Here is a 10,160-nt window from a genome sequence, read left to right on the forward strand (position 1 = left end):
GGGGGCGCGCATCGCTCATCGAAGCCCCCCTTCCCTCTCCGCCAGCTGAGCTCCTTGCAGAAAGGCCCCCCAAGGGTTAAAGGGAGCGAGTGTGCATTCCTAGAGAAGAAAAGGGCTGGAGGACTGGGGAGTCACTTCGTGCCAGAGGCCCCACCCCCTACCGTGTGAAGGGGGTCTTTCTGCAGGCATCAGCATCGACCCCCAGGATTGGGTGAGCTGCAAATGCATGGGGGGGGGGGAGTGGAGGGAATGCAATGCAATGCGGGAACGTGGGAGCACAAGGGGCTGGAGGGGGACTGAGAAGCATGCGGGGGGGGGCTGGATCCAAAGCCCCCTCCCCCATGCAGATTCAGCTCCCCATCTCTGTTCTCGCCCAGCCCTTCACCGCCTGCTCTGAGCCTCCCCTTCTGCTCTTGTTCACCTGGACAAATAAGGAGGCGGAAGATCCAGGGGGTCCGGGCCGCTGAGCCCCGAGATGGAGAGCCGGGCCGGGGAGTCCCAGCCAGAGACCGGCGCCCAGGCAGAAGGCTTCCTCCAGAGCCAGGCGGGGGTCGTGAAGCGGGAAGAGCAGGTGAGGGGCTCCTGGGACCCCCAGAGATGCGGGGGAGGCTGTCTGCATGGCCCCCTCCCCAGGACTTTGCAGGAAACCACCCAAGGAAGCGCCCACTCGGCCCCCTTTCCCAGGCATTCCCTGCCCCCTTCCTTTCCTGACCCCTTTCCCTCTCCCTTCTCTGCTGTTTCAGGACCCTTTGGAAGAAGAAAAAGACACTCCAGCAGTGCCGTGGCAGAGGTTACTCCATGGGGAGGTCAAGCAGGAGGGCGATGGAGGTGCCCCTTCTCTGGGTAAGGAGCGTGAACGTAGTCTTCCAGCGCAGTTAGCAGGGTAGCAGCACAACCTAAAATGCACGGGCTGCTTGCACATCCCTCTACAGGCCATGGAGAAGGGACGCTTGTTTGCCTTGAGCTTCTCTCGCGATGCAAAAAAGCGCATCAGCCGTTCTCTAGCTCCAGGCCAGCCCTTGGGATTCCAGCCAAGGAGGCGGCAGGAGAGAGAGGCCTTTCCTAAAAGGAGCAGATTGTGAAACACGTATGAAGAATCATTTATTCCTTTTTATTCTTCCTTCCCAACAGTTCTCTCATGGAGCACTTTCTCCCCTTGAGTCCCCTCATCCCAGCACACATATAGTTTGAACGGCCTATGCAACCAGGCTCCAGATAACTTTTATTTTATTTATTTAGGTCGAATAATTACATGCCGCTTTCCACACCATGACAGTCCCCAAGGCGACATACAACAAACATTAGAACATTTAAAACATTAAAATGTATTTATAAATATTCAGTAATGAATTGGAAACATGCAGAACCAATAACAGCCCTTGCTGGCACTCTGGGTTGCCTTGAGGAGGGAGCAGGGCCTTGGAGGTGGTGGCGCCAAGATGATGCCACTGTCTTCCCTGGTAACCTAGAAAAGTCCATTCCCTTTCTGCTTTTCACAAGGCAGTTGTGGCATCTCGTTTGGAGACTAGTTGGGGCTCTCCTCTTTTATTAATTTTGATTAGTTCTGTTGTGATTTTGGTCTTGAGGCCTTCTCTTTTGTGATTCTCACTGCTGGATTTATTTTAATTACTGTGGGTCGTCTGTTTTTACCTGGGAAGGGAAGCTGTATGAAGAAGAGGCTGATCTGATCTCCCAGGGAAGGGGTTCCACTGAACAGGAAGAGCCATAACAAGAGAAGGCCCATTCCCTCCAAACACCATGAGATCTATCCTCTCTACATGTCTTTACTGACATGAAAGAGAAAGACCTCTGAGGCATAGAAGGCCCAGGGTAGAGAGGGGCTTAACAAGGAGAGCTAAACCCCTTCCTTTGTCTCCCTCGCAGGCCCTGGGAGGATGCTGGGTGGATATTCTGGGCCTTCCCTTCAGTGTGATGGAGCAGACACAATATCTGTGCAGCCAGATCAGGTAGGGAAGGAAGCAGTGGGGAGAAGGGAAGGGAGACCCCAGGGGCCCCGTCCTCTTCACATCCCCTCTGTCTGAAGGAATCTCTTCCCTTCGTTTCTATCAAAACTGCTGACAAGGTGAGAGTTACAGGAAAAAAGTTTCTTTGGTTCCTGTCAGAGAATTCCTGGCTCCTCGTCTTCATGGATCCTTGCTGAAGAGAAAATACTTTCTCCTTCTTTCAGGTTCTGGTGACCTTTGAGGACGTGTCTGTGGATTTCTCAGAGGAGGAGTGGGCGCTGCTGGATCCGGGCCAAAGGGCTCTGCACAGGGAAGTCATGGAGGAGAATTACGGGAACCTGGCCTCTCTCGGTACGGCTCTCCCTTTCTGTTAATCGATACTAAAAACAGGAATTTCTTCTGTTGTCTGTCAATGGATGCCACGGAAGTCACCAAACATATAAAATAGAAGATTTGGCTTTCCTTACCGTTCTCTGTCTATCGAACTGTAAAATCTATTTTTTCATTATTTGAAGGGAAGCCCTAACGAGAATGCTAAAATCTGTTTAGAAATGTTCAAGAATGCTGGCGTGTCTTCAAACATGCGATTCCTCTGCCAGAATGAGATTTCTCCTGGCAGACGACAGCGCGGTGATTTCCACCGGTTCCTCATATCCCGCTGCACAGCTCACCCTTGCCCTTTGTGCTCTTCCTCAAGGACAAAACTGCAGCAGGAAGGGGAAGGGGAAAAGTCCTAAGCTGTGAAGTCCACTGGTGGTCAGATGCACACTTTCCTCTGATAGGATGGGGTGATGTTGTGCCTACTGGCTGGTTTGCAAGACCTAAATATCTGTGGGGGCTGTATGTGCCAGAGCAGCTGTAGCATGAGGTGCAAATCAACACCCTGCTAGTTCAACTCCCAGGATTGTCATGACCTGTGCAGGTGGCCTTTAGTAAGCCACTCCTCTAAGCTCAGCTCCCCTCCTCTATTTTAGATATAATAATAACACTGACTTTGTTCACTGTGCTGAGGGGGGCAATTTGGTGTAGTGGTTAAGAGCAGCAGGACTCTAATCTGGAGAACCAGGTTTGATTCTCCACTCCTCTGCTCAAAGCCAGCTGGGTGAGTTTGGGTCAGTCACCGCTCTTTCAGAGCTCTCTCAGTCCCACCCACCTCACAGGGTGATTGTCATGAGGATAATAACAACAGACTTTATAAACCACTCTGAACTCCTCCCAATAAGGGCTTCTGATTCCCAAACCTGAAGGTTCCTCCTGGCTGGAAGAAGAGGAGAATTCAGAGCTAAACCACACAAGACAAATTACATGAGGACGCTCAAGTGAAGGGAGATGCAATGTTAGCCATATAGTTTGAATTTTACCTCTCTCTATAGAGCCAGCAAAGACCACTCCTCAGAGAGTTTATTAATAATTGACAAAGCTTTCAGGGAGGCAAAAAGGAAATTAACAAATCCTCTGAGGAGTGATCTTTGCGGCCTCTGTAGAGAAATGTGAAATTCAAACTACACTGCCTGGCTAACATTGTGTTCCCCTTCACTTGAGCTTCCTCATATAATTCATCTCATGTGGTTTAGCTATCATTCAGAGAGGTCTCCAAAGATGGAAACAGATTGGCAGGTAGCTACTGAGTTGTGTGATGGGAAATTTTCTCTCTCTTTTTCCTGGTTGGAAGTACCACACAGGATAAGCAATAACTGATGTTCCTGATGAGGCTATGAGTTCCCCTGGCAGCCTTCAATCCTGTATCTAACTCCCAGGTGGCCATAATGTGCAGATACTTAAAGCAGCAACTTGGGGCCACTTGGGAGTAAAACTGTTTTTTCTGCCCACCTGGGGGAGCCCCAAGTGTTGGTTTTGTTGAAAACCAACAAAAATATATTAACTTAAAAAAACACACAAAGACAAAACAACAGCAAATTGTCTTCACATGTACAACTTCATATCTCATCAGCTCAATTTAACTTTTTAAATTCGTGCTTCTTGCCATTTGTTTGCAAGTACAATTGCCTTATGCCGTTGGTAACTAATTCTGTGGTCATTTTTATTGTGATGATTACATAGTGCTGATAACTTTTTAGGAAAATGTTTACAGTGGGTAGTTAATGAACGTTTGCATTGTTTTATTTTGCAAACATCCTCCGGCAAATGTGTTTACAGGTGCAGTATTAAAAAATGTTTTCTATTTTTTTAAAAAAGCTCTTTTCCCTTTCTGAGGCTATCCAGGGCTGCTTCAAATCCCAGCAATAATTTTTTTCCATTCCAAAGCAGGACTTGTGGTTGCCCCCGCTGACCTCCCCTCTTGCCTTGAAGAAAGGAAAGCCCTATTTGTGCAGGTCTCTCAGCAAGAAGTGAGAGCAGCAGATGATGGTGCGTACCATGGCGGGAGGGTCCTTCTGTCTCCTTGATTGGGTGATGAATTCTCCTGGGAGATGTGACTCACATTCTCTCCTTGTAGAGTCCTGGCTCAGCACACGTAATGAAATGTGTGTCCTGGAGCCAGGCAGCATGTTCAAACAGGGGTCTGCTGAGGGGCGGGGGGGGGATGAAAAGGGGTGATGGGCAGGTTAAAAGGAGGAGAAAGGCAAAGCAGGGACAGAAGGGAGAGAAAGGAGGAAGTGGGAATGGAGGAGGCAGACAGCCAAAAGACTGCAGTGGGCTGAAGGGGGAGGGAATAGGATTCTCATCTTCCCCAAAACATTGTTAGTAAATCCAACCTTGGCTGACAGTGGAGAACCCAGAATGCAGAGAAATGCCTGGGGCATGCAAAGGACTTCAGGGGCAGCTCCAGACCTCTACATCCTACTCTTAAAGAATCATTCCTTCCCTCCCCCTGTCCCTGCTTGAGAGGTGGAGGGGAATCCATGTGTGGGTGGGAGGGCTTGAAATAATAATAAGTCAGAAACAATTTCCGACGGGGGCTGGTACCAAGGAGGAGAGAGTGAGATCTGCCTAAGGGAGGGGGGGGGGAGAAACAGGGTGCCTTTGAAAACAAAGCCATTTGTCAGCTTGCACTGAGCATTCCCAAAGCGCCTGGCCGTGACTGGAAGATTTCTGCCACACCTCTTGTTGAGGTCCTTTTCTCACTGGAAATAATACCCTTGTAGGTCCCGGGAACAGTCTTCCAAAAATGGCTCTTTAGGTTGAGGGATGAATTTATTATGTTCATTAATTTCTGGGTCCAGTTCTTCCTCATTGGATTTATCTCCTTTTTTCGACAGGTGAAGGGAAGGAGCACAAGAAAGAACAACCGCACAGAAGGAAAATCAAAGTACAGCAGAAGCAGCAGAAGAAATCTGTTTCGTTGGACAGAGCAGATGTCAGTGAAATTGAACATTCTGGCCGTGACGAAATCCACACAGCGGAGAAACGGTATAAATGTTCAGAATGTGGAAAGAGCCTCACAGCCAAGCAATCACTAGTTTCCCATCAAAGAATCCATACTGGAGAGAAACCATATAAATGCTCAGAATGTGGGAAGGCTTTCAGAAAAAGCTCACACCTTGTTTCCCATCAAGGAACTCACACAGGAGAGAAACCACATAAATGCTCAGAATGTGGGAAGTGTTTCAGGCAGAGGTCAGCCCTTTCTAGCCATCAAAGTATCCATTCCGGAGAGAAACCATATAACTGCTTAGAGTGTGGAAAGAGCTTCAGACACAGTGGAAAACTTACTTCCCATCAAAGAATCCATACAGGTGACAGTCCATACACATGCTCAGAATGCGGAAAGGCTTTCACACAGAGTTCAAGCCTTGTTACCCATCTAAGAATTCATACTGGAGAGAGACCATATAAATGCTCCAAATGTGGAAAGAGTTTCACAGTCAGCTCATCATTAGTTTCCCATCAAAGCATCCACACAGGGGAGAAACCATATAGCTGTTTTGAGTGTGGAAAGAGCTTCAGAGTCAGCAAATCTCTAGTCTTACATAAAAGAATCCACACTGGGGAGAAACCATATAAATGTTCAGAATGTGGAAAGTATTTTACGCGGAGTTCATCTCTTGCTACCCATCGAAGAATCCATATGAGAGAGAAACCATATAAATGCCCAGAATGTGAAAATAACTTTAGGACGAGTAAAGAACTTAAGTCCCATCAAAGCATCCACACAGGGGAGAAACCATATAGCTGTTTCGAGTGTGGAAAGAGCTTCAGAGTCACCAAATCTCTAGTTTTACATAAAAGAATCCACATGGTGAAGAAACTATATAAATGTTCAGAATGTGGAATGTGTTTAACACAGAGCTCATCTCTTGCTATCCATCAAAGAATCCATACCGGAGAGAAACCGTATGAATGCCCAGAATGTGGAAAGAACTTTAGGATGAGTAAAGAACTTAAGTCCCATCAAAGCATCCACACAGGAGAGAAACCATATAGCTGTTTTGAGTGTGGAAAGAGCTTCAGAGTCAGCAAATCTCTAATTTTACATAAAAGAATCCACACTGGGGAGAAACCATATAAATGTTCAGAATGTGGAATGTGTTTAACGCAGAGCTCATCTCTTGCTATCCATCGAAGAATTCATACTGGAGAGAAACCATATAAATGCCCAGAATGTGGAAAGAACTTTAGGACGAGTAAAGAACTTAAGTCCCATCAAAGAATCCACACAGGAGAGAAACCATATAAATGCTCAAAATGTGGAAAGAACTTCACATTCAGCTCGTCACTAGCTTCCCATCAAAGAATTCACACAGGGGAGAAACCCTATAAATGTTCTGTATGTGGAAAGAGCTTCAGACAGAGCTCCAGCCTGGCTTCCCATCAAAGAATCCACACAGGGGAGCGCCCATTTAAATGCTCTGAATGTGGAAAGGGCTTCAGATTGAGCACACGCCTTATTTACCATCAAAGAATCCACACAGAGGAGAAAACTACTTAAATGCTCGGAATGTGGAAAAGCTTTCATGTGCAACTCAGACCTTGCTCATCATCAAAGAATACAAACAGGAGAGAAACCATAAAAATGCTCAGAATGTGGAAAGAGCTTCAAAGCCAGCTCTTCCCTAGTTTTCCATTAAAAAATCCACACTTGGAAGAATGGAAAGAGCTTCATTTATGGGTTAAGCCTTACTTTCCATCAAAGAATCCACTCAGGAGAGAAGGCATATAAATCTACAGAATATGGAAAGATCTTTGCAGTCAGCTCATAACTTGCTTCCCATCTAAGAATCCATGCAGGGGACAAACGTTCCTCACCTTTGACTGGCTGAAAGCTTGGAAGCCTCAGCAAGAATGTCATGGTTGTCTAGCAACCATCAAAATGGCCACTGAGAACTTAGTCTTATGAGACCTCAGTGGGCATTAATCTCTTAAAGTAAGAGACATCACTTTTATTATTTGGGTTGTTCATAATGTCTCTGTTGTTTTTTTTGTTTAAAAAATTCAGATTTGACAGCAAACCTCAGGCTTCTCACAAGTCTATGGAAAAGTCCCCCTTCTGTCTACAGACCCATTATGTTGCTTTTCTGATTTGCACTCTAGGGCTCTGGTTGAGAATTAGATATCGTGATAGAACGAATGGGTAAGAACAGTTTCATGAAGGGAATCCTTTCATGTGTGAAAGGATAAGACACTGGGATTATAAGGTAAAAATTTAACTGTGAAGAATCTCTGTTTATATACGGTATACATGAAACGATCCTATTATCCCCTTGTTAGACTTGGTTCTAATGTATGGGCCAACATATACATGAACCATGGTTGTTGTGGGTTTTCCGGGCTGTATTGCCGTGGTCTTGGCATTGTAGTTCCTGATGTTTCGCCAGCAGCTGTGGCTGGCATCTTCAGAGGTGTAGCACCAAAAGACAGAGATCTCTCAGTGTCACAGTCACTGTGACACTGTGAGATCTCTGCTCTTTTCTATTGCTACAGATAGCCTATGCTCTTGAGCCATATCAATTTAGGCTGTCACTGACTTGACGTCACTGTGGCCTGGACTGAGGGAGTGGAGAAAGACAATGCCCACTTCTGCGACTGGAACACTCAACGGCGAGCCCTCAACTCCGAGCTGCGGTTCAGGGAGAGATTTGACCACCCTGAAGAAGCATTAGAGCCAGAGAGGGGGTGAGAAGGGGGGAATCCATTCCTCCTTTCCAGGTAGGAGATGGGGATGAGTGCAAAAAGGGGAAAGGGTGACGCTTATCACTCCTCATCCCTTCCTGTATTGTGGTTGTAATAACACAAAGGCCTCGTTCCGTACAGTCAGTTTGCACTCTGAGACAAATGAAGGCTACGTATGTTTCCTTACGGCCCTGTTCTCAGTCTTGGGAATGCTCTTCATTACGCAATGTAGAGATAACCATGGCGTTTTTCTGACAGTTTTATGTTACATAACCTGAAAGAAGACATAATCTCAACCTGTCAATCTATCATGTCCCAAATATCATGAGACATTTACTTGATTGTGTATTCTTTTAATAATTCTCCGCAGTGGTCATTTCGTAGAAAAAGAGCTGGAGGGACTCATTAGGTGTGGCATTAGTATATGCCACGCCTCTTGCCATCACCCAGTGTGTCATTAGTATAACCAATTTGCATATGCCACACCCCTTGACATTACCTATTCTGGCTGTTTTGGACCCAATCCTGGTCATTCAGGGCTGAAATTGGGCCCAAAATGGCAAAAAGGGGCCCCAAATGGTCAGGATTGGGCTGCTAATGAGCAGGAGAGTGATCCATCGCCCCTCAGAGGCCCAATCCAGGCCATTTTAGCCCCAATCCAGGCCAAAACTGGCCCCAAATGGCTGAGAGTCAGGTGGGTCACCTTACATGTGACCTCTTTGGGGAACTGCCAGAACTGCGTTCCTGTGCGTTCCCCCTCGAAATGAGCCCTGCACCAGGCTTACCTGAGAACAACTCATAATAAACCTTTTCTGTTTCAAAGATCACCAAGTTTGAAGCCTTGATTTCTTATTCCTACAAGGAGAGAAGAGGGACCTCGTAACTGGCAACAGAGATGATAAAAAGCTTCCCCCAACAGGTCCAACACCTTCTTTTCATACCCAGAGAACAGAGCAGGGTAGGTGGGCTAAGAAGGAGGAACAAAGCCCGGAGTTCTCCCCTCCCTCCGGCCTTTCTTTTCGGGCTCCACACCTGGCAGCTCATGTAAGGCTGTGAGCTGAGCAAGGATGGATGCAAGGAAGGGTCTATGCAGCATGGCTTTGACAGGGAGGACAACTTCAACCCTCTCTGCACCGCTGACAAAAAAATTTGCCTGTTTGCCGAAGACTGCATTTTCCTTCCTTCCTCACTGTGTTACGTTGTTTGCTTTTCCTTCCAATTATTCCTTATGGGAGACTATGGGGGCAAAGGAGCTGGAGTTGTTGTTGTTCAACTAAAGATCACCGAAACTGCATCGGAGGATCTTCTGCCTGTCCTTCAAGGAGCCCCAGATCTCAAAGAAACGGGGAAAAGCGTTTGAATTCGATGGGCCCTGAGCAACCCCCTCCCCACCAGCCATTCTTACAGATTCATTATTCCCTGTGTAGGACATCCCAGGTCCTTCCACCACCCCAGGGGAGTCACAGAGGACTCAGAAAGGAAACTGGCAATGCCTCTTGGGGGCAAGGATGAGTGGCTCCAGCTGGCTCCTGGCATCGAAGCTGCCCAACCATCCCTCCCCACACACCCGTCGAGGCAGACCTCAGCAGCCCATGGGGGCAGGAGGGAGCTCAGCAGCTCTTGCAAGAGGATTGTCGAATAGAAGAAAGTGGTTTGGGTCCCACTTTGCGGCTGGATGAGATGGGAAGGCTCCAGCCCACCGAGACTCACTCCACGGCCCACGGAGGGCCCTGTTCTCAATGGCCCTCAAGCAAGAGCCACGTTTCCTGGCGTCAATGGCATGAGGCCTACACTGCAAGGAGGCTCCAAAGGGGCAGTTCCTCTGGCGGTTGGGCTGTTTCAAGACCCAAGCCCCTTGCCAAACTCAATCCCTGCCAGGCAAGGCCTTGCCCACCCTCCTGGAACATGGGGCGGGTGCCAAATTGGGGCACGGTGCTCAGAAGAGCCCTGAAAGCACATCTCTGGTTCAGCCCGCAAGAACAAGCCACGGCCTCGCCTCCCCCTTTCCCATCACTCTCCACACCTCCACTCCTCCAAGCTGCACCCCTAAACCTCTGCCCCTTCCCAGCACCCCACCTGGAAATCCAGCCTCCCGAGTTCGCTTTTGCAAGAGGGGCAGGAGAGGAG

At 47.8% G+C, this 10,160-nt stretch overlaps 1 protein-coding gene across 1 annotated transcript; it reads left to right on the plus strand.

Moving 5' to 3' along the window:
• The first annotated feature begins 386 nt into the window (after positions 1 to 386).
• Positions 387 to 8,878, plus strand: LOC129329129 (zinc finger protein 665-like). The gene is made up of 6 exons (XM_054978565.1): positions 387 to 571; positions 744 to 843; positions 1,885 to 1,967; positions 2,189 to 2,315; positions 4,230 to 4,331; positions 5,183 to 8,878. The coding sequence occupies exons 1-6, from the start codon at positions 476 to 478 to the stop codon at positions 6,850 to 6,852; spliced, it is 2,178 nt and encodes a 725-aa protein (XP_054834540.1). The 5' UTR covers positions 387 to 475; the 3' UTR covers positions 6,853 to 8,878.
• Positions 8,879 to 10,160: the final 1,282 nt, after the last annotated feature.

Source organism: Eublepharis macularius, chromosome 4 (genome assembly GCF_028583425.1).
Source record: "Eublepharis macularius isolate TG4126 chromosome 4, MPM_Emac_v1.0, whole genome shotgun sequence".
Taxonomy (NCBI): domain Eukaryota; kingdom Metazoa; phylum Chordata; class Lepidosauria; order Squamata; family Eublepharidae; genus Eublepharis; species Eublepharis macularius.